Source organism: Varroa jacobsoni, unplaced genomic scaffold, assembly GCF_002532875.2.
Source record: "Varroa jacobsoni isolate VJ856 unplaced genomic scaffold, vjacob_1.0 scaffold_360, whole genome shotgun sequence".
NCBI lineage: Eukaryota > Metazoa > Arthropoda > Arachnida > Mesostigmata > Varroidae > Varroa > Varroa jacobsoni.
This window is the reverse complement of record NW_019213262.1, coordinates 1-24,975: the sequence shown is the minus strand read 5'-3', so window position 1 is coordinate 24,975 and position 24,975 is coordinate 1. Positions and strand designations below refer to the sequence as shown.

At 42.3% G+C, this 24,975-nt stretch overlaps 1 protein-coding gene across 2 annotated transcripts; it reads left to right on the top strand.

Moving 5' to 3' along the window:
• The first annotated feature begins 81 nt into the window (after positions 1-81).
• Positions 82-24,801, top strand: LOC111259743 (LHFPL tetraspan subfamily member 6 protein). 2 transcript variants are annotated; one of them, XM_022831955.2, is made up of 5 exons: positions 82-1,969; positions 2,097-2,176; positions 15,646-15,848; positions 23,854-24,167; positions 24,603-24,801. In XM_022831955.2, exons 1-4 carry the CDS (start codon positions 1,937-1,939, stop codon positions 24,147-24,149), a joined length of 612 nt encoding a protein of 203 aa, XP_022687690.1. In that variant the 5' UTR covers positions 82-1,936; the 3' UTR covers positions 24,150-24,167; positions 24,603-24,801. The 2 variants fall into 2 exon arrangements, with proteins under 2 accessions (XP_022687690.1, XP_022687689.1); XM_022831954.2 differs by lacking the exon at positions 2,097-2,176.
• The last annotated feature ends 174 nt before the right edge of the window (positions 24,802-24,975 follow it).

The window sequence follows — 24,975 nt, the reverse complement described above, 5'->3', positions numbered from 1 at the left end:
GAGCTGCTATAATATTTTCATTACAGTGTAAAACGTAGTTTTAGCAGAAGTCGTTCTTGAGTATTGTATTTTTAATAAGCGGTAATTACCTTCGAAGCGCAATATATTTTCACAAATTGCAGAAGTTACTCAGAAACAAATATAGTAACATGCACACTGTCTATTTCGCATCAATAGAAGTGGGAGCTCCAAAGTGATAGTGAGATTTGCTTCTCGTTATCGAAACGCTTAAGCTCATTGTAGGACGGCTGCATGCATCGAGTTTACCAAGTATAAACGTTTAGCTAACCCCTTTCCAGGGATATTATTAATAATTCGTCACGTGGTACGTATTAACTTATTTAATTTTTCAACGCCTGTCGCTTAATTTTCTACAAACAAATTTTGAGAAAATCGCATATGGCACGGCACATGATTTTGCTCTTTACTCTCCGCTACATAGCTCATCGTAGTTTTCAGTTTAATATTCTCATCCAGCACGACACATGAGGAGACGGGTATACTTCTCAAGCCCTGCAAACCCCATAAATAAGTGGTGGCGCAAATTGTATTGTGTAGGATGGAACTTCTGGGCCATGTTACATGTCTAATAGGGATTTTGTTGCTCTGTAACGCCATCTATGCCTGCCTGAAAGAAGGGTGCGACCTCGTCAATTGCGCCAGAAAAATAATGGGCTCCCCGGCTGGGCTGTCACCCTTAGTTTACGGTGTTACATGTGTGAGCCTATGGCAGTTATTAATAAATCTTCAGCTGCTAAGTGTCCATGTGTCTTTTGTGAGAGTGGCGCCCATGGCAAGCTGGTAGTTTGGTGAGCAGGCTGTAGGCCCGCTTTTAAAATACATCGATTACAATTTCATATTATGTTTGTCGATGATTAGCTTGCCAATGAATTGCAATGATCCGGTAGCCGTATGCACCGAGTAGGACCAATTCGTCGCATCATTCACAACGGACTGGTGTGACTCACTCCTTACACATTCACCTGGTCAGTTGTTACCAACCACCACTGCTATCGTTACGACATAGCAGTCTCCCTACTCATTTTCTTCCAGTGTTACAGTCTTATAGGGCCGCCCTAGCGACTGCCTAGTGCGTGAGCACCGTGTCGGTCAGATCTCTCTGCCCCCCCCCCCATTTGTTTGGAGCGAACAAGCTAATTCCAGCTCTTCTTAACACAATGTAGTGAGCCTTCTTAGGTTTGCTCCTTTTCTGGAGACTTTCCACCATACAAGCCACAAAATTCCCTATTTTTACAATATATATTTAATCCACTCGACTCCTGGAGATAGCGTGAAAGGGTGCAGAAGTTGGGTTCCATGTTGTCCTAGCAGAGGAATAAGAGAAAGAGGAATTCATTGACTACTGGGAGTCGGGATACCCTCTCCCACCTGTTGTCCCTCACCCATTTTCACTGGCCGCGGAGTCTCCCACTAGCCGCGGAGGAAAACTTTCTTTCCAACGGCAGAGTTATTTAAGCACCGACGACGTGTGGAGTGCAGCGCTCAGCGTCAGTTGAACCTAATCACGTGTATATAATTAACCATTTATTGCAAAACCTTTGAGTATCGTAGCCGAAGTCAATGGAGTGAGGTCCAAACAGTGGAAGAGATTGAAAAACAAAGTAAAGAATTAAAAGGATCCACGTTAACAGGAATACTTTTCCTGAATCAATATCAAATAGCGTGAGGATTGATACAGCGTGGAAAAACGCACAATATTTACTTGGGGTGTTAAGCCGTAAATATCAATGCGGTGGAAGTGGAGGACACACCTCATCTGTTGGGAAATGGGTCTACCACTGACAAAAATCGGAGTATTGTGGTGTTTTGTTTCGGCAGCTAATGCACTACTTTCTTGCTGCAGTTTTTACTCACCATACTGGATACGCGGAGAGATTTTTAATCATACAGAAGTGTATCTTGGTCTCATTCGCCGATGCAATTACCCAGTAATGTTAGAAAACCAAAGGTAAGTTTGTGACGTTATATTGAACTTTTTGGCTACTCGTTTATGTGCTTCATTTGTGATATCCAGAAACAATACAGAATTAAAAAAAATCCTAATTCTTATTGAATCTTTGTTTCTCATCCAATAGGAGACTGCACCCTATACGACAATGAGTACCTTCATATCATCAATATGTGCGCTCATCTTCTTTATGCATCTGTGTAATACGTATGCAAGCAACACACTTGATGCACACTTGCTTCCAAACCTTCACGTAACGCGAAGGCGTTGACATTTCTTTAGGCTGGAGAAATTCACAATAGATTTCGTCGAAACAGGCGGACTGTTACTTTTCGCATAGTAACGGCTTTAACTATAAACGATATAGCGTTTCGTTCGTTTTATAGTTGGTTGGTCGTAAGATACTGTACCTGCCCATTTCTTGCTATCCACTCATGCTGGAGATGTTATTTAATATAAGTTTAAATAGTTGAAACGCAAGGCTGTGTGCGTTCGTTCTACCATGCTGTAAGCAGGACGAATGGCCAAACAATGTGGCGTCCAATAGATGAAATGCGACGATTTCTCATAGATTCTTACAGATTTATTCTTCGGTGAGAGTACATCTATACGTCTAACATGATTTTTTGCCGTAAAGTTAGAAACTTCTGAGAAAACAACACGGGGCAGTCTCCTCTTTGGGAACCTCAATCATACTTAAGATTAACCAGCCTATGTCTGTAGCACAATGAAAGTTATTCTGTGGAGTAATTTGTTCTTTATTTCCTATTTCTAAAATAAATAAGATTTTTTTGAAGGTGCCAAAACTTGGTCATTTTTACATTACTGCGGGATGTTTATTGAAAATGTATCTTACATTAAGTAGGGCTAATTTCGATTCAAGCAGAAATAACAGATTTTTAGTTCCAAGATTTTTTAGGGAAATATCGCATTTCTATTTAAGGTAATACAGCCATACATACAGCCAAGAGTTGGCGTACAGTGGATCTCGGCAACTCGTCTATTATTGTGGTCGAACAATTTTTATCTAGCTAGCATTGTGATGATAGAATGAATAAAAACTTCGTGATAATACGTGCTACTATATAATGCATAAAATATATTCACGATTAACCATCTGAGAAATGTGACCCTTCCCTAAAGGCTTTATGTATTATGGTAACCTCATGATGGTCGTTGCATTTCGCCAAATTGCTTCGAGGAATACTGTTATTTTCATGCTTGCATGTTTGGCCGGCTCTTATTTTTACACACTGATAGAGGCAAAGGAAGATCATTTTTTTTTTTTGTATTTAAGCATAACCGCGATTCACGTTGATGTCGATCCCAGTCTAGCAAACTAGACAACAGTCCCCTTCCATGTCTTCAGCAGCCTTACGTTTCTTTGCTTACCTGCCGTTGTGTGGTGGTTCTATCCGGGAGCATTTTGCATGGTGGTTTCTTAACTAGACCAAAGCTTGCTCTAGCAATATTTATCTCATAGACGTAAGGGCTGCAAAGGGGCTCTCTTTTCTCTTTCCCTCACTTACCGCCGGTCCGTTCGATTACCGCCCCACCACTTTACAGGTTCCTTTTGCGGATCGTTCTCTTGCTTCCGTCCCTGTCCCAGTACGCTCATCAACAGCTTCACTCCGTAAACGAAACCCTAATTCTACAGCCAATTGCTGCCGTCTGAGGGGGAATCGCCAGCCGAGGATTCGCGTTTGGTTAGCGTAAAGGTTGTGATAGTTGAGCAGTTCTCGCTGCTGTCTAGTGTTTCGGATGCCTCCCTTCCCGCTCTCTCACGGGCTCAGGGAAGCCAAAGAAGCCGTTGTTACCGTCTGCTCACACTAGCATTGGTACTATTTCTTCTTTTTCTATGCAATTATACCATACAGCAGTTGCGTTCCGCCTAATGCAGCTTCGGTAGCCCCGCGAGACAGGAGAGGCGAGATATGAAGCGAACTCTTTGCTGTCACACTTTTTATTTTCCTTTTCATCGAAATGGTCGGCAGCCATGCGAATAGCTGCGGCGTACGAGGCGCCAAAGTGCAAAAACCAAACCCAACCAGAGGAACGAACTGGCCGGCCAACCAGCTGAAGGAATGACCAAAGAGCAATGCCATCCGTTATATCCACCAGATATAGAATAGAAGGAAGCGAAGAAGGCGCTAGTTTCCCGGATAAAGCTGCAAAAGAAAAAAACGGTAGAGATAGGAAATGGTGAGCGATACACGCAATCCCATTTCGGGTAGTGTACTCAGGAGTTGGGGTGCAATCTTGTCGCAGATGTTGGGAAGAGCCCAAGGATAAAAGCGGCTAAGAGAAGCATCGAGAAACGCCACGAAGGCATTAAACCCTATGAAAAACTTTAACAGAAGGAAACGCGTACAGTAGACAGTCGAGCGAGCGGGAACATTACTATAGAGCACAACATGGATAACATGAGCGATCTGATCAATGGGATGATGTCGTAGAAGTAAAACATATATTTTAATTACAATAGTTCTTGGAATATTTTTCAAGTCGAATAATGGGTGGGTTTTACTAAGAATAGGTGTAGATTGAAGAACTTGTTAGGGTGCATCGATGGCTAGGCGCAACGTTTTTCTGATGCATTCTCATGGTATTTTCTTTTTTTATTTAGAATTAAATGTATTTGTGGAAAGACTAGTCGGCGCGACAGATTAAGATTTTGGACGGAAATGTCTAGATGGCTGGTTCTAGTTTCTACTGAGTTTTGAGTGATGACTCAACAAAGTTTCAAAATAAAACATACATATCTAGAACAAAAGATACTGTAAAGGCCAAGGTCTTCAAATAAAAGTGAGTAGGTCCTATAAACGACAATAAATAATGCAACAGTTAAATTTTGACCACACGTGAGACTTCAAAATTGTCGAATAGTAAGGTCAAAAACAAGTACTTCTTTTTTTGCACCTACGCAGTTATTTACCATAAAGCAGATATAAGTGGCAACATTTAGCATGCAGCAACTGAGAATCGTATTGTTTCATACTCTATCTTATTACTTTTAGGGTCTAGCAAGCACTTTATTAAATCTGAATATAGATCAACGTGTTGATTGATGAAAGCCAATAAATAACGATAAATTGTCCTGCCGAATTTTAGGCAATGTCCGACATTTGCTTAGGTGACGCAATTGCAGTTTCAGAAACTTTGAGCTTAAGCATCTATGGCTTAAATCCCGAAGATCATGTGTACGTCGATCCCCTATATATTAGTGCCTTGTAGAGTTGTCAAATCTATTGTTATTTTTGTATCCAAAATGGAAAACTGTGCATATTTGTGTTACTAAAATGATCCATATAAAAGTAGTATCTTTAAGCTGATATCGTCATGAGCTGGCAGAGGTTCATCTCGAGACTGACTGCGCTTGAGGTCCGTTGAACAGCGGCTTTGGAACAGACACCTTCATTCCAATACAGGATTGTGTTCATTTGGACGAATTGACCTTTTTTCGTTATTTGTTCGGCATCCGTTTGGCAATTTTAAAAGCTTTATATTAGAATAGTGTTTGTCTTTTCAACATCTACAAAATCAGCACAATATGAGAAAAATTAGACATCCGACTACACCTTTGTCATTTATCAGTAGAATAATGATTTTTGCGAAAATAGTATGGCAGTGTACAAGTTGGGAAACTGTAAGAAGAAAACGTAATGACACACCCAGATTACCGCAAAAGGGTTTCAATGGGAGGTCGGGGCTAGTAGCTGCTGAGTCAAAGAAGTACCAACGATTTTTAGCAACTGCGCACACCTTAACTGTTCAAATCCCAGTTTTTCTCTTCGAATCAATCCTTTCCGGATTCAGTGCACGTGTGTACCTCTCTTCAATGCTCGATACCGTTTCCATTCTCAGTCGCGGAAATAAACCTCAATTCAGTTTTCCTTATGCTTTCGGTTGAGATTAATCTTTTGGCTTTTTCCGTTTCTAGCACAGTGTACCCTGGCGCTCTGTTTTCATTTTCTATAGAAATGAAACACGGTTAAAGTTACTGACTTCACGGCTCTCACAAAATCCAACGTACATGTTTCATTGGCTAGTTTGAACTTGAGATCAGTTAATCTCTCGAGAACCAGAGCATATGCAATGTAATAATGGGCTAATTACACTGAAAGGGCGGAACAATTAGGACAGAAAACGTAAATGTCTATAGGAAAATTTTAGTATGATAACGGCACCATTATAGCGGGGTTATTGTAATGCTGCATAGATAAGGCTAGGAGACAGAATAGATTCACGAAATCAAGGAAATAGAATTATCATAATCTGCACGGTTGAGGCTTCGTTGAGTGAAAATTTAGAAAAAAAAAATGGTTACAATTGGAAATGTATGGCAACGTATGTATGGGGATTATTACAAAAACGTTTCGACAGGAGAACGTTATTTATGAGCGAAGTAACGGGATGATGGCGACCGTGCGGTAGCGGTTTTGTGTTTGAGTGAAGGTTTGGATTTTGTAAAGCCTCGAAGATAGACTAGTGTCACGTGCGAAACCAGAGATTAACAGCTGAAATGAAAACTGTTTCTATTGGCAATTCTGAGGCCTACCTCAGGTATTTCCTTAAAAAACAGGATACATACAGCATGGTGAAGGATCAGTTGCAATAGAACGGTCGTAACAACGAGTGGACTAACTGCGACAAAGTCATACAAACATAAAAAAAAACAAAGAGATTCGAACAAAATAAGCTTCGTAGAGTAAAAGAAGTAGTTCAGTAGGGTAGGGAAACACTACAACAGGATAATAAAGTAAGAACTCTATAATAACGGGCATATGAGGATAATTGAATAGATTTACGGAATCAGGGAAATATTATATAATTGCCATTAGCAAAGTGCGCAGCAAAATAACTGAATTAGCGCGATAATTTTAGGCGACTTCCAATCAAATAGTTATGTAGATAAACATCTCCAATTGAGCTCGATAGTCTGTTAGAACCGAACAAAAGGCTAATGGCGCCAAAATGATAAGACTACAAACAGTGGCTAAAGATTTGACTAAATAGGCGAAAAAACTTAGTGTAATTAGATAGCGATAAAATAATGTTAGACTGAATGTAATACTAATCAAACTGGTTAATAATACAACACACTGATCAAATAACTGCAGCGAAACAACAGATTAGTTAGGGGGTTTCAAGGAGGTATGGATCAGGGTAAATGCAATGAATAACTCTTCGTCGTATCCGAGTTGTGGTTTAAGTTAGTTTGGAGGTGACCTTAACTAATAAAATGAGTTAAATAAACGGGAAAACGGGACCGGGGAGAAGGCTGCGCGTCCGTATAGTTATTGTTAACGAAAAGCTAAAACACTTCCAGCTGTAGAGCGATATTATTAGCCGTTCGTGTCGAACGACGAATCGTACAATCTATCTGAATAAATGCTTTGAGTTTTTACGTTCAGTTCTGCCGTGGAACTTACTTTTGTAGCCTGCTTATTTACATTTATCCAAATTTATTCTGTCTATCATGCGTAGAAGCAAGCTAAAGACCTCAGTAGTAACATTTAACCACATATAAATTCAACTTCTAAAAGCTCATTCGAGCAAAAGTTAAATTTCTAAAACGAGGACAATGCCATAGAAGAGTAACCGAATATTTGGTTCGTGTCGCAGTAAAAGTTAGGATTGTGCTTCAAAATTCAAGAATGATTTGCCTTGGCAGGTATTTACAACCAGGCTAGTGTAATCCTATAGGTATGAAGGGCTCGCTCCTGCTGTTGGAACGGAGCCCAGTATGGATGCTGTTTCTATTGTAAGAGCGTCTTTAATCTTTTTGCCGAATAGATCCTTTATTTTCGACGGGTGAATTCTTATCTTCATAAGCTTTTGTCAATTAGATAGTGAACAATTGATTTTTCGACTGGTCAGCAGCAAATTTAGCTCGAAGGCATAAGTAGTACTAGCGTGATAAGAAATATCACTCTTAGGTCCTATCTTTATGCTTTCCGTTCGCTTTGATATACGGCATTGTATTGTCACAAGCGTGAAACCGAAGTTGAGTAATATTCGAGGTAAATCTGAACAGTTTACGATAATACTTAGCAACCGAATTTTCTCGATTTGAAAGATAATTGCTTTCGTATAGAAGGATGAATGCGAGCTTAGACTCTGTGATCGATTTCTGATGATTATGTGTGCTTTTTATAACTAGATATGGACCATGCTATCTTCCATGTATATTATTATTATTATTTCTTTATGAAAATACCTCTTATATCCACTTACGTCAGGGAAAGAGTCTCAGTGATTTTTTCTCTTGACAATCACTGTTCGAGGTTAAAAGACATCGCTGCGTTAGTATTTTCGTTTATCGAAGTTACTACTTTTAGCTGATTATGTACGCTAAGCCCTTTATATATAACATATATGTATTTAGCGGGAATCAGTGATATTTACTTGAAGACTTCGATCCTCTCCCATCCGTTGAGGTTACCGATCTCATTCGTCGTGCTTGAAAGCTCGTTGTGTCGAACTTCTTTGCTGCTTGTTGTACAGCTCGTCTTGCCTATCGTCTCCGTTTATGCGTCCTATCCTCTGTGTCGTATTAGATTTGGCCAATAGCTAGAACAGTAGCGATCTGGCTATATGGATACATCCGTTTGCCCCGCTCTGCAGGCGTTGGCTTGTTCGTCTTTTCCATCCTCTCTTTTACTGACTATTTCTAGTCTGCTTCTTTTCTACGGCACGACACAGACCCCCAGACGGAGCGAAGCATTGGTCGTCGGCTGCGGCCGGGAGCTGCCGCCGCAGGACAGGCCTTTCTTGAAAAAACTTCCAACAACAGTTTCTTGGTAGCACCCTCAGCGGTATAAGCTGACGAAGCGCGTAGCGACTCGTCGACCGAAAAGAATTGAACAAGGGCAAAGAAATCAAAATGGAAGGGCAACGTCGGGGGTTTGGAGGAAGTAGCACCGATCTCGAACCGCAAGAGCCTGCTTGGGCTTTCGATAGCTTCTTTGGCTCTTTGCCAATACCCGCCGTTCGACTTCTCCGCATTCTCCTCCACTTCTGCAGAGGTTCGATAGGCAAAAGACATACACACGAACGAACATTCGCTGCGGCCCAGACTTCCTCTTCGAGAGAAACTTTGACTGACTTTCGAACTCTTGAGTGGTGGCAGCGGGGTTATATCGCTATCGAGGCGCAAGAGAAAGACAGATACGAAGTAAAAGCAGGAAAACTAGTACCGAGGACGAAACAAGTCGCAGAGAATAGAGAGTCAGAGGAACAGATAAACCAAAGCAAAGGGGGCCGGCGGGGGCAGCAGGGTTCAGAAAGAAAAGATTGACAGAACTGGGAAAATTGAGGCCATCTTCGTTTTGAGTTGACGCGGCAGGCTGTAAACCCTTTTTGCTAGGCTTCTAAATACAAAGCCGTCATCTGAGCCCGCAAAGAATTTGCCAGGAGACCCGGCAAGAGATACAACGGTGACAAAGGATGAGCTGCGTAGTAAAGGAATAGCGAGTAATTTATTTGGGAATCTTTTTTTCGGTCTTTGTCTCCTTTTGCATCTGTCGAGCATCCCAAATGTTGTTGCTCTGGGTCAATCATCACTTGCACATTCGCCCACCAATAAAGCACTCACGCCAACGTACGCATTTATTACGCAGACTTTCTTCTTTGTTTTCCGCTCACCGACTCCATGCCGCTACGCATCTGTTGCTCACAAAACCGTGCAATTGTTTCCCGCCACCGCGTTTTACTTTGCTCCTCAGAATTTTCTTCGTTTTCGACTCGGCTCGTGTCTACACCAGGTAGCCCTGGTGCATGCATTATAGCCAGCGCATGGATTTCATATATATGTTTCCATGTGTCTATCGTGTACTCGCATGTCTATTTATATGCACCTGTGTATATTGCTTGATTTCATCTATGCAGAGAAGCGAAAAAAGGCTTCATGGTCAGTTGGAACTAGACAAAGCAGAGGGTGTCCGCTATGCGTTTTTCTGCTCAACAGGACGAGTGTCGCCGCTAAGTCATACATTTATCCGTTGCTGTTTGCATCCAAAAAATATCTGGCTTTACATATGTTTGAGCTGGCTTAAATTTCCTCTCAATTCGAAAGGCTGAAAGCAAACACAGAAATAAAAATAAACTCATGCGATTCGTGCGGGGGACAGTAAGTAGATGCGAAGGCAATCCCTCAGTTTTTTCTCCCGATAAACGAAGAGATGCGCGCCGAGCAAGTGACTTCGACACTGGATTGGCTGAAGAACAACTGGAGTGAACGTTGTGACTCAGCTAAAAGAACGACCACGTAACTTCGCTGCCATCGCTATACCTATTGAGAGAAAACGGGTATGCAAATTTCATTCAAAAATATGCTTCAAGCAGACGCGGCAGTAACTGAGGCAATGGTGGTAGAAGCAAGAGGGAGGATGAAAAACACTTGACGGGTGTATATGTACATGTATATGTCGAGAATTCGTATATCCGACCAGAGGTTAGGATAGGAGATTACAAGTATTCGACTAATAAAATCTGATTGACATTCGGATGTTAAAAGTAGATTAAGTTGGATCAGTTGCCCACGGCCTGCACTTGCCCGAATTGGAGATCATGATTTAAATGAAGATCATAGTTCTTACGGTAGCATGCTTAGTCATGGTCAGGTTAATTAGGCTTGAGCTTCGGCTAGCGCCAGTGATCTATCAACCCGCCAAATGTACGGGGCCTTAGTTGGTGATGCAAGGCGTAGCGGCACTGAGCCATAACGTTACGTTACTGATGTATAAGCTCAAATGCATGGAAGTGTCTATCAAATTGGCTGTCATATCGAACAATTAAACGTAATATAGTATAGCATACTCTATTCGGCCTGCAGTTTTAAAACTCTAGTAGAAGTCAACAACCCTATTTTTGGGTCGTAATGATTGCAGTCCTGTAATAGTTAATGGGTGACTCAGGCTTTGACTATCGCACTTAAAAATACCTCACTGAAATATTTGTGGGTTGTTTTTGTAAAGACATTTTGTCTATCTGGGCAGTATTGTCGCATAATGCTGATCACAGATTCTAATAGGTACTCTTTAGCAGAGTCACGTTTTATCCAGGAACTGTCTCCTATTACGAAGTAGTCCTATTACTAAAAAAGTGCTCATGACAGGTTATTCGATACATGGACTAAAAAAAACAGGTACATCCATTAGCAGCGTGTATTATTAATTGATACCAAAGTCGTTTAAAGGTAAAAAAATATTAGTTTCATTGTCTTACCTATGGATGTACGTTTCTCTTTCTCATGTTATCAAACGAGCAGTTATAGTTTGTATAAAAGTTATTTGACAGAAGCGGCCTGCAAATTCAGCGGGAAGCAATCTTAGAGACCAATCGTGGCAAGGCGTTTGGCACTGACGCGTCGAGGAGGGTTTTTAATATCAAGTATTGGATCCCATTGCAAATAATTTAAATGTCTTTTTTAATAGTTTCTAGCTAATTGCAACAAAGGCAGTTACGTATGTATCGAATCGCACAAGTAAACCGATGATTGATCGTTTGAAAAAGTCGTGGGTTTAGAATTGCCGCTAAATAATAAATCTGTTTCTGGAATGTTGATTTAAAAAAAAAATCAACATTCCAGAAATAGATTTATTCAAACTCGAAGAAAGCACCACGAACGGCGCCCTAAGATTTGCCAATTTTCGTAAAAAATAGCCCACTAAATTTTTTCTATAGTTGACTACTTTAATTAGTAGTAAAAGACATAGTGCGCTTGCAGGAATCCTGCTATAAAAATTAAAAATCATGGGTCTGTGCTTTTTTGTTTTGAATTAAAGGGTGAATGCAAGTGGAGAGGTTTGTATACTGAAACTGATATCTAATTTTGAAAGAAAAAATGCGGTGACAATTTTAGGAAGTTTATACTTGAATTTAAATGGCATGTTTATCTTCTTGATTAACATAGTGCATTGTAAGCATATTGTAGCCTGAGGTAAATTTTTCTGAGTTAGTTCTACTTTCTGTCGAAAAGTTTGACAAAAGTGAGTCCTATAATCAGATGGTGAGGCCTCTCAATTTAGTTCTTATGGAGCGAAAATAATAGCACTTGAGGGTACTGTTTCACGATGTTTGTTATTGCTTAATTAACTAAAACAGTTAGTTCGATCGTAGTGTGTATGTTTATGTGGTGTGAGCGCGTATATATGACTAATCGGGCCGCATTAAAATCATGGAGTCTCTTGTTTGCTTAATATATATAAAGGACAGATTGGCCGAAGACAGTCTTGGTTTACTTTCACGGACGTCGCTGGCTGCTTGCTTTACAAGGAGGTGTTTTTCTAACCCCGAAATAGCCAGGCTGTAACGGAAAGGTGGTACGTAGGCGACTTTTGCCCGTGTATAGGAGCTGGGAAAGAGCATTAGCGTCTAGAGCTTGGCCTGTCGCCTGAGGCGTCAAATATAGTGGCCGCAGTGGCGGCGACATATGGGCGGATGTTTTTCCGACGTATAATGTCACACGTATTTTTCTGCCCCACTTAGATAATAACTCGGCTGTAGCAACGGCCAAATTAGGACTGCTTTTGTAGAATAGACCGATGCTATATGCTCTAACGGTTAAGCTGTGCATAAGAGGATGGCTCAGCAGAATAGATTCCAACATCAATCACCGAAGTCGCTTTTTATAGAGTTATAGCTGTTTACGTCACTTCCATAAGTTGGCATCAGGTAATTTAGTTTTTTTTTTTTGAGTAGCTAGTAATAATAATACCAGTATGGCAAACCAGTAGATTGCTTGCTTAAGTAAGCTGATAGGCTAGGCCTATAACATTCGTGTAAGCAATTATATTTAAACTTTTTTTTTTTTTAGTCAACTCTTGACAATCTCTTCATAGAGGAAATTCAGCATTGTTTTCGAGAGTTATCGATTTGTCGTTACAAACATGATTCTCAATAGCATTGTATTCAATTGTGCGAGTCACAGCCTATTAACTGAATGCTTCTGGAACTGGTTCGGCTAATTTAGTGGGTCTGTGCCTTTTCAGCTAACAAAAATTTTCGACTACAGCTAGAAAAAACCTTAACGGGTCCATCACTGGTCGTTCGACGTCTCTTGTTTGGGTCCATTATTGTTCAGGATATCCATTCTCAACCCAGTTAATGTCATTCTTGACAGGATCCACACCGATGACCAGATAATATATATCCCCCAAGGCAATCCTTTTAAATTTCTCGTGCTTCAAATACGCAGCTCTAGCACTGCAGATCGCTGGAGTCAGGATGATACGCTGGGTTTTGGCCTTAGAAGTCACGCTGGTATATCCGCTGGGTATGCTTGCTATCATTAATACCGTATATCGTATGAGAAACAACAAAAGGAATAATGTAAGAAGGCTATATATTCGTACTGAACACCTTACTACTCTTCACAGATTTCGCAGTCTTGGTGACTGTGTCTCTTTTTTTTCTTACTTCGATCTCTGTAGGTATGCAGCTGTGCAGTTAGTAGGCATGATCCGCAATGCTATAGTATATCCTATCGTTTGAAAGCGTGTTATCTTAATTTTTACATAAGCTCATATACTGTAATCCTAAGCTGTTTTGCCGTAACGATTAAAGGTCCCATGACACTGAGGGGTCCTTGTCAAAAAAGAATTACACATGTCTGAGCGACATGACGCTTCTCCTTCATGATATCGATAAAGATTGCGCGGTCTTGTTAAAGCCAAAGCCGTATCCAAATTCAGACCCAACAACCTACGTGGTGCTAAGCCCACTTGATTGCCTTGGGTTGTTTATGCTAAGCAGAGCAATATGCTGCTTCCGCGTCGACCACACCATCTACGAACACTGAAAATAGTAGCGTGTACATGATATAAATCCCATGAATAAGAGTGTCATGTATTGCAGGGAATTAGAGTAGTCATGGATCTATTCGTGTTATTTTGTCTGTGATAGATCCGTCATGCATCATTAACTGCGGGTTTTGTTCGTCGCCTAACAGACACTTCTAAGATTTAGCTCGGTTCTATACATCCATGCGTTTACCGGAAGCAGACTAACACGGGCGTCACACGTTATCTAGCGAATTGGTTATAATTGTCCCGAGTCGATACGGAAGTCCACATAACGCCCTATACTATTGTTGGAACAACACATTTTGTATTCAACACACAGAAATGACCAGTATATAGAAACACGCAAGCAAGCCTAGTAGATACATGGAGCGGTTGGTCTCTGAGCCGAGACACTTTTTGCTTAGTAGACAACGGCTGACACTTACGTATAGCACTCGTGTGTACATATCATATGCACAATGGCTGTCAGACCCCTATACAAATTCTTATGGGTCTTTGTCCGGCACTTCACTCAGCTCACTACAAGCACCGATGAATGGTACATATGTCTGTAGATAAAAAAATTAAAGCCAGCTGTAATGAACAGAAAATTCACTAACACTGCCATCTAATGACTAGGTCGGCAAATAATAGCTAACTTTTGTCAAATTTATCGTACGCGTGGCTATTCATGACCAAAGGAGGACGTCCGATGACAACTAAATACAACGATGCACACAATTATGTATAGCTAGCGTATTCTCAATTGTGCTTTTTCAAAGTGGCCGACCAGTGGACTGTACACAATTCCAAGTCGTATATCATCACTCACCAATAGCAAATTTATAACAGCTTTAACCCAATCTTCATGGGTTTTCTCGGCTATTCATTTGTAACTATCACATTTAGTTTTTTACGAGGCGGAAATAATGCACGCGAGAGGCCTCAGACTCTTATCTTCAAGTGTTTAGCATGAGTGTATATAACATTGTCGTCTCAGTAGGTAAGCGTCCTTCTGCTATCGTTAACAATAGCTTCCCTTAGCCCACTTGCTCCTTCTGTATTGATCTGCTGGCTCGGCAGGATCGTTCCCCATTGCTAGTTAGGCTACGCTGTACGAATAAAAATGGGATAAAAACACCAACCTCGAGTCGGCTTAAGTCGGTTTCCACAAGGTTAGCTTCCAGCAGCTTTCCGTTCAAAACTAAGCCGACAGTGTGACGAAGGCTCATGCAACTCTCGACCTTGACTTCGGTCCCTCTATTTATCCTCCATTTTTTTTTCTTTCTGCCGGAAATTATTTTCGGACCGACGCTTTGGCTTGGGCCGTGTGTCTCTGCGTGTATATATGCATGTGTATGCGTTTGTGTGTGTGTCATTACAGAAGCAACGGCTGGATGAGAGACCTTCCAATTGTTTGTTTTGCTATTTTTGTCTTGGCGACTCAGCTTAAATTTACCCAACATCCCTACTTACTGCTTGGATCACTTCCGGCCAGTGTGATGACGAGCCATTCTGGTTTGTTATTAGCAATTAGACCTCCATCGTTCATTGTAGTGTAAAATGACCTAAGTTTTTGTTTTGTATGTGTCATATCTTGGCCCAGTAAATATTCTCATGAGGTCAAAGAAAAACACCACGCTTCCCCTAACAGAATATACATCGTTTGTATTTTTATAACCTATACTGAGTATTATCCCTGGTGTGATAGCCCGAGAATTTTTTTTATTAATTAGGTTAAATTGAGCAGATTCTCTATGTATAACTTATAAAACAAATGCAGAGCGAACACTTCTATGCATGAACAGCGAGCGGGTAGATGCGAAGGAAGGTATCATTGATATTACTAAGCGGGTTATTCCTCAGTTGATCACGAAGGCATCATTTCAGACTCGACATCATTATGGACTGTGGTCGGTATGCGAATTTCTGGGCGATTCCATCACCGTGGTGGCGTTTGGCCGTTGCACTGGCGGGAACGTCTTGCGCGTTAGCATTATTGGTCTTCTTTATCATTGTGTTATGCTGCGCTGTCGAAAACTCTGTTAGTCGGATCAGCGCAAGGCTCGTGGGCGCTTCGCAAGTTTTTGGGGGTAAGTTCTCTTCTACCTTATGTACTCAAATGAATGCATGTTAGCATTTATAGTTTTTTTTCTCCGACAATTACAGCTATCAAATCTCAGAGCAATGGACACTCCTCGGCTTTCCCTTTCTAACAGACTAAAAACAATGACTATTATTCTATAAACGTAATAGTTACGCCGAACTAGTTCGCTTGCGGTTAACATGAAAATTCCAAATAATTGTCATCAATGTGGGCGGGTCTCCTGCTTAAGCACGTCCGGTTTTTCGGGAGGCTTCCGTGTAAATGTGGATGTTTAATTAAATATCGCTGGCACATACACCTGTGTCACTGACTGTATATTGAGATAGGGGTACATTGTCAAGTAAGGCGCAAAATGTGTGCAGGGGTAAGCCTCCGACATCTTCTCAACATGAATGATGATCTCTAAATAGGTCGTAGCATCAGCTTATCGGTAGCACTTGTTGTAGACCAGAAAATACGCTAACTTTTCGTTTTCATCAACGGGACAACGCGCTTCTGTTACTGGCTTGTCTAGTCTGTTTCGTGAGAATTAGTCGGACAACGATAATGATGACGCTTTCCATGACCGTTTACTTATGGTATGGTCTATTCCGTTTGATACCTGTAGTTATCAAAGGTCTAGCTATAGGAGCCTATCAGCATTACGGCCATTCCCTTGCTGCAATTTATCGTTATAAGTAGGATTAAACTTACAATGACTGGATTTTTCGGCAAGTGCTAAATCATAGAGATTTCCGCACATATATTCCTCGTATTTGAATAGATCATATGTGTATACGTATATGTAGATATTGGCCTTTTAGAATATCGCAGGACAACGGCGAGTGACTTATCTATCCGCTTGAGGGTCGTGCGATCCCGAACGGATTTCTTGAAGCTGGCCATGCAGCGAGCTTTATATAGTTAACGTATTGAGCCAAAAAGTTTGCTTAATGTCTTTCAGCCCTGAATACCTTTGTGAACTTATCATATCTTCACTTAGCCATTCTAATCCAATCAATCCACCCATGAATATATCAAATGATAAACTATCTGCTGTCTTTAGCATTAGTGCCTGTATAAAGCTCCGCTGCTCAAGTCGTGTCTACTGGGATTAAGGTTACGCTATCGCTGTGACCACTTCGAATTGTGCTAGACCATCGCCAGCTTTCGACCCAGTTACAACCCCACAAAGCAGGACACTTGAGAGTCATTTTTAGTTTTTCCGCTTAAGCCATTTCAATAAACCTCATGCAACAACGATCACGACACGTTTTATGCTCCGGACTCAGCGGCAACCTTTGGTAGACCTAACATTCTTAGATATGCTATTTCAGATGCCAAACTTCAGGACTGATGCGGCAGACCCATTGCAAAGCTGTTCGATGAGACATCCTGGGTCTTACTCGTTGCCCTTAGTGATGTATTTTCTAGTCAAATTATTATATATACATGATCGTTTGTCATAATAATAATAATAGATCTTTGCTCGTCTTCATCATACGTTTGGTAAGCCTTTTTCACTTGTCGCAGTGGTACCAGTGCTTTTATAGCACATAGAGTTCGGCGTACTGGTTTAGATTTGACTCCTGGGGACGTGGCGTACTACAGCTTTAAGGGCGTGATTCATTCTCTCACCGAAGTTCATTGTTCTACCTGAAAGACAATATGTAAAGTGAAATAATGTCTCATAGCAAAGTCCACCACCAGCCCCTTACGGGACCCAACACGAATTCTGCAGGTGCGTAGAGGCTTAAAATCAAGCACATATTTATATTTGTGCTTATAGCCTATAAGCAAGCTCAAATACCCTATTTCTCATTCTTTACGCGACGTTGGATATTTTACATCGTCTATTGAACTTCGTTAAACAATCAGATGATCAACTCATAAACAAAGATGTGCTCCGAGCAAACGATCGCCAATTCTAGCTCAAGCACTGAAAAGCGTCGACAAAATGGCTGAATTCAAAATAAATATTTATTTCTTTACCCTGCAATGATTCCAAGACGAATGCTTAATATATAGGAGAATTCGTTTTTGATTAAGTCTACTATTGATCGTACAGCTAACTGTAGAGTAGCTTCTAGAAAACGCGTATTCTATCAAAGCCTTTAATATACTTAGGGGCAAGCAAAATAGTTATCACCTACCTAAATAAACTATATGCCAGCGTTATACTACTACTTGGCTGCATAAAAAATGTTTCAGCTATCTTATGACTGGCACGTTCCTTTTAGGCCGCTTTTATGAAGTCCGAAAGTATTTCATAGAGTGCACCTCAGAATCATAATTAACGCTAATGCTGTCTGACCACTGCGACTTTCCTACTCGTTGGTGGCGGCCATCTTTTCAATTAAAACCACGAACACCTTTCGTCGTTCTGGCGCAAAGCTCTAGCAGGATGTGCAGAAGCTTTGCTTACAGGCTGGTGGCGCTATTCAGCCATTAGCACGTTTTTCGGTTCGAGCCATTCTCGTTCTGCTTTTTCAGTTATTCGGAGTCCTTGCTTGTCGCTACCAGCGAGCTCGGGATGCGGTCGAGAAAGTAAAAATAGTAAGATGCGAATCGCGGCAGTAACGGTGGCGGACGCAGTCTTATGATCTTTGATGCGGAAACCAAACGGGTGCTGGTGATGGGTGGTTAAAAGTCCCGTCCGTAGTCTTCTGTTAGTTTCTCAAGTGAGTGCTAGTGGCAAAAGCTTGTACTACTGCCGCTACCTCCAGTTTCGTGGGAGACCCTTATGGATGCGTTGCGCTCTGTGCTGGTGTCGCACCGGAAGGTGTTTTGAGGCAAGTGAGGAAAGCTTCCGACGGAAGGAAGAGGGTCGATGTACATCCTGTGTGTATTTGGCAGCGATGGCGATGGCCTCGTCTATTCTACGCGGAGATGTAGTGGAGAGGGCAATGAGCAACCGAGCCGCTAATTTCGCCTGAACTGTACTTTGCCAATCTGTTTTTGTTGTGTACAATAACTGAGAGAGGTGAGGGCTTGTAAAGGGCGGAAGTCTTTGTTTCGAAAGCACGCGTTAAACAAACACAGGTACAGCATGCACCCATGATACCTGTGCTTCCTTCCAGTAGCTGTAAAGGCTCAGATAGAATAGAAAGAAGGTCGAGTAAAAGACAAGATATGAGGGAAATGTGCGGCCCGAGCGAACTGCCAGAACGCAATATCACCTAATAAGTTGCTCATCTTTAGGCACAAAAATCTGTCGAACAGCTCTTCTTAGCAAATACGTTCTTTGCAAGCAGAACTTTGTCTCGAGGCCTGTGGAGATGTCTATGGAAATTTAAGGACTGCTTCGTTCACTACTGTCGACCAGCTGGTAACTTCTACGGCTACGGAGAGCAAAAGTATATATCGCGGCACAAGCAGTATGGATTATATGAAAGTCAATATACGTCAAATTTGCCCGCGCAAAAATGAACCATAGACATTTGGCCCGAGAGAAAACAAGCGTACAATTGAAATGAATGTTTCGTCAACTACAAGTTCGGTTTATTTTTACCTGTGCACCTACTACACCTTTCTTAAATGTACACTCACATCTCACGTAACCCTGTAGAGCTAGTGTTGTCTCTTTAATCCGCTGTATGTGGCCACATCCGAGTATTAATCAATCTAGCTTCGTAGATGCGACGCTACAAAGGCACTATTCATATGGTAAATATGGATGAATGGATGTATTAGCTGACACATACTCAAAACTAGAAAAAGGCCAAACTGGGCACTATGTAAGCAACTAGAAGACGTATAGCACATGCATAGAAGTGGGGCTTGGGATTCGTAAATGGCAATTGCAAATAAGCGTCTCGAGGAAATGTTAGATCTAAGTTCTACAAAAGGCTCTTTTTTGGTAATACTCATATAGATAACGATTCAGCTACCACCGGCGATAAACATTTCCCCTCTTCGTCTGATTTTGTTTTTGACTGTCGCAGCAACTGTAAACAATCGACGACATATAAGCACAGCACTACGCGCAACAAAACACTGCTGTCAAAGTACCGTTCGCTCCCGTGTTAGTATAACTTTGTTTTTCTTTTATGGCAGTTGGTAGAATGATGCCGCGCCAGATACACAAATGAAGTGTCCATGCGCTCCGCTGCCGCTTGATTTCGCATTCCCTTTTCTCTCCCTGTCACGCTCTGTTTGACGTAGCGATTGTGGTCTGCTGCATATTATTCGTTTCCGTCGCGTAATTCAGTTTCCTGCGCCTTGTTAGCCACGATGCGTACGTAACGTTGACGTTGGCTGTAGCCCAGCCACATCATTCCTCCCAAGTGTACCGCCTCATTCAATGGCGTCTTTGTTTCAGCAATAGTCGCGCATAGCGCTTAGATCTTCTGATCGTCTGTCTTGTCTTCCTTTATCGTGGAAGCAAATACTTTCTACGGAAATCTTTTATGTTCACTGTTAGTGGAAGTCTGCAGACTGAAACTGAAGATAACTGCCATGCTCAACATAGGTAATCAAAACGACAGATGCAACGTAAAATATCAGCGCTGCTTAGATGCTTGTCGGGTTCGAGTTTGTGCCGTGGGCAATGTTCGCGATATTTCTATAGTGACATTCTGGTAAGCCGAGTATTCTATAACACACGCGTCATCATCATAATGAGCTGACTGAGAAAATGAAGGATACACACGCATATATGTATAAATTGCCTTTTGAAGCTGGCTTGATAAACTGGCATGAAGCTATGCTAAGATGTGTCCCTGTCCCTTATCGAAATAGCAAAAGTATAGGTTATTGAGAAGGGTGTTTTTGCATGCACCCGTCCCTCGTTTCAGTCAACAGGCTGAAGCCGGGAATGATCAGAGGGCACAAAGTCGAATTTGCGGTCTTCAGTCGTCGCCGACAGTCTTCGTGAGCATAGAGTGATGTAGCATTGCTCATCACAGAGTCATCATGCTCTCAGCACTTCAATGATATCTATATATCATCGAGTTAATTTATGCGGCAGTTTACATATAAATATATACACAACCTTCACTACGACTTCTACGATTACACTCTACCTAAGCAAATCACTTATTTTCAACTATATATTTATATGAAAATCGCGTTACTAACGTACTCGTGTATTCTCTATCTGTATCTAGCCTAGATTGTGACTTTGTCCTCTGCGCTTTATTCCGCCACAGGTATTAGCCGCCGGTGGCAAAACGTCTAAGTAATTGACCGTATAGGCACAAGAGAAACGTGCCATTCCCGCCCGCTCTGCCCCTTGTAACTATTATCTGTCTGTGTGGCTTTTTCGGCTTTTATTTTCTACTGCAACTATGTTTTAGTTTGAACACAACTGCTCCACCCCTATCTCTTCCTAAATTGACCATTTAATAGACCACTTACTTCTCTGAATTGTCATCCTACTCCCTTCTCTTGCGCTCTCTATAAATGATCTCTGTATACTGAACGGTGCTTTTGGCCATGTCTGTTTTGCCTTTTGTGGCTCTGCTGGCACTGGTTTTTATCGCAGACAGCTTGGTTAGTAGTTGTAGCGGTCGTAGTATATACGGATAGTGAGTAGTGTCTACAGAGGGAATCAGAGCTACCAGCTCGTTTGGCCGGGACGACGACAAGAATAAGAAAGATGAGCTAGGTGGAGAAGAAGTACGCCTGTCAACCTTTGCATAAAGATTTGCGTGACCCATCGCGTACGGTGGGCTCCAACGAGGTAATGCCGAACCCGTTGCTTCGGCTGCCACCAGCAGCGTAGATCAAGTTGAGGGTGAAGTCCAGCCGAGGTAAGCCACCCGTTGTGAAGCTATAATGGTCTAGCAGGCCGTAAAGCTTCTGCGCTACTCAGTCATAAGCGGTTGTTCTACGTTTTCTGGAGACGAACCCTCGCTAACGCCGCCTTGCCTCTATTCCTCTTTGGTGGATCCTCGGCAGGCCGCCCTCTCCCTGCGCCTCTCCCACGCAGCCATTTACCCCACTTTGAGCCCGGTTCGGCTCCTACTGCGATTCAGGTCTCTTTTATGATGGTTGGCAACCAGTGGCGGAAGGCGCTTTCTTTTGCTGCCGTTACTACTGTTGTTGTGGTTGCTGTTGCTTCTACTGCCGCTGACATGGGAACTGTAGTCGCTCTTAGCCGTTTCCGCTTCGCTGGCGGCGTGCGCGTGCCTTGGGAACCGAGCCAGCTGGCTAGCGTTTTACGTACAGGAATCCACCTGTAGCAGGAACAAACCGCGAATCAAAAGAACCTACTAGCAGGCAGGGTAGATTTCGTGGGTCGTATGCATGGGTACAGAAATGTACGTTCCATATTCTCCTCTCCCGTCGCCTCATTGTCACAAGTTGCGGGCATGCACGGACATTGCAAAAACATGTAAACACAAAATAACGTACACAGACGCATTACGTATACCCCATCATCGCGACGCAGAATTCGTTAGGCGACCCTTAAACTCTTTGAAGGAAATGCCTATGGTTTTGCAAATACAAGACAAAGCGTTACCTTTCGTTTTCTTATACTATTTGTGTCAGTGTCAATGTCCTTCGCTACTAACCCGTTCAAGCAATAAACACAAAATCGTATCGATAACAAGAGATTCAACGAAACCATCCACCAACCGATCTTAGCCGTGTGGTTGCATGGAGAGGCCTATTCCCAGAGAGCCTGAGTGAGGGGTCGCACGGCGCCCGTCAATATACACGTAAAAGCAGAGCTTCCTACTTACAGGGACGAAAAAGTGTTGGTGTTTATGGCCGCACGGGCGCTGATATCAGCTTCAGCACTTTGGCCATACGTCCCGTATGCGTTGCCTATATTTCTGCAAAGGCATAGGCTAAAAAAAAATTTAAAAAGGTAAGGATTGGTCTGGAGGAGCATCGGCTGAAAGGGGTGTCGGCCGCATTAATTGCGTGGAAAATTTACCAGCCACATTGACTGATACTCTGTAGAAAAGCGCAAGCAGTGCCGAAATGATTAGCCTATCTTCCATTCCCTTTTTCAGTTGGCTTGCGGCCCAGGTGGGCATGGCCGGGTCGACTAGATGCTTCTGTCCGGCCATCTTGTAAGCGAAGAGCAGTTCACAGGTTCATCTCGCTTTCTTCATCCATCGCTGCGTTATTTCGGCCTCGTTATGTTATTCCCAGCTGTGTTTCATCTACGTTTCGTTGTTTCGCTTCCTACAAGTATTTTTTTTTCTGCTCTCCTCATGTCGTTTGTCTCGACCGGAGATCGTGGCCGCCAATGCTGTCGACGCCCCCATTCAGTCGCCTAGGTAACAGTTCTCCCATTACAATGTGACTGGGTGAGAAAATTGGTAATGAGCAGAGCTTGTTCTTGTAGTCAGGAAAAAAAAGTGTGGAGCACAACCGGATTTGAAGTGATTAGCCTTTCCAGATAGAACAGATCCGAATAAGAAGAATAAAAGGACTGGAGCAACGCAATATACAGCCACAGCAGCATAAAGTGTCAACTAGCCTGAGGGTGACACGAGCTGCAACGTGCCTAGCTAGCACGTAGAAGGTTCGTGCAATGCGTCGAATCACTACGCAGTTTAGCAGTGGCAATAATGATGCTGGTATTAGAGTCGAAAGCTGGAGGAGCGACAGAAGCAAGCTAAAAGCATGCCGCGCTGCGCCGCTTCCTATCTGCTTAGTTGAAGCTAGTATGGCGTAACGTATTTGCGAACTCTACGATTTTTTCTAGCTCTAAGCCACATATCTAGCTGCTGCCGTGCGTCAACGGCGTCAGGGCGTCAACGTATACGTATATGCATATGCATTTGTTTCACTCCGACCTTTTATTCCCCACTTCCGCTGTTTTCCGCTACCACTTAAAAACGAGCACCTCTGTCTGTATATATAGTCGTCTGCCGTTACCTCGAGTGGCCTTTCAGAGTTTCTGTATGTATACCTTGCGCAAGAAGGCAAACGATCAAATGAACGACCGAACAGAGAAGATCGCCACTATATTTTTGGCCGTTTCTCGCGAGTCACCTCATCTCTTAATCCGAATCTCTTTTGCTTTTTTGTGCCTCTCTGGTACATTGCAGGTGTTATACAGTTAGCTGCATTAGTGTGCTTTGCCATGGGCCTAAACAACTTGGAGGCGCGCGAAGCGTGTGGAGAGTCTGCTGCGGCCTTTCAAACTGGTCCAAAATGTGATCTTTTTTGGGCCTTCTACGTGGCTTCGTTGAGTAGTCTGTTAGCTTTAACCGGTCTCGCTATGGCCTGGCGCGCCTGCGACATTGAGTATTCCTACCTATACCGGATATCAACGAAAAACCTTCTTAGAAGCACACCGTTATGCAGGATGTCGCTAGGAGCCTGGGCGGCTGAGAGCTTATGACGCTGGGCCGGGTATCAGGTAAGATAGTTGTCCAACGTGCTTGTTAAGTAGATCTGAAGTAACTTGAAAAGAGTAGAGGATTTAGGGGGAAGAAAGGTCCACAGAACCACGCTGGGGGTTAACCCGCGTCGAGTATTATCTAAACAGTACCCGTTTCATTACATTTTGAACCGAAAACCTAGCGAGGCACAATAAAGCCTTAAACGTAGTTAAACCAAGTTATGAGGTAGAAAGCCGCAAGAAACTGAGTAGAGCATCACATCGATTGAAATATAAAATGTGTGAACAATAATACAGATGTTTGCACGTCTGGCATTTGCGTTTACGCAGATTGGCATCCTGATTCAGTCCTTTAAATAGCAACCATTACTGAACTTGTTCGGAAAAAAAAACAGTTGAGTATGAAATTAATTAAAATCGAGCAGAACTAACGATTAAATAACAACTTTGCAGACGTGTCATGAAGACGTAGTCGATGATGGAATCCATTGTATATCGTGAACGACTTCAATGGCTGACTTCATTGAAACGACTCTCGACTATCTTTCCGCCAAAGCTCGGACAGTAGCATTAATAAAATGTTAATATAAACTGGATAGAGATGTACAAATTGGTAAATAAACTTGTTACGTATTGCAAGAAATACGATAAAGCTTTGTTTCTTTAGGGTGCATTTCATGGTGCCACGAATAATAAACTCTTTGAGGTTTCATAGCCTGTGGCGGCGTGGAGGGTTAGTTCAGAGAAATCTCAGCTTTTAAAAGCGGCTGCCTTGCCTGCGTTCGCTTCACAGAAATCGGATCCGCAACTAGATGTATGTTAAGTG

Excerpts from the sequence above, each read along its gene's own strand:
- LOC111259743 (XM_022831954.2), top strand. The coding sequence starts at position 1,749 with ATGCGGTGGAAGTGGAGGACACACCTCATCTGTTGGGAAATGGGTCTA. Across the intron at positions 1,970-15,645 it reads GTAATGTTAGAAAACCAAAG|ACTCGACATCATTATGGACT; the intron begins GTAAGTTTGTGA and ends GCATCATTTCAG. Across the intron at positions 15,849-23,853 it reads CGCTTCGCAAGTTTTTGGGG|GTGTTATACAGTTAGCTGCA; the intron begins GTAAGTTCTCTT and ends GGTACATTGCAG.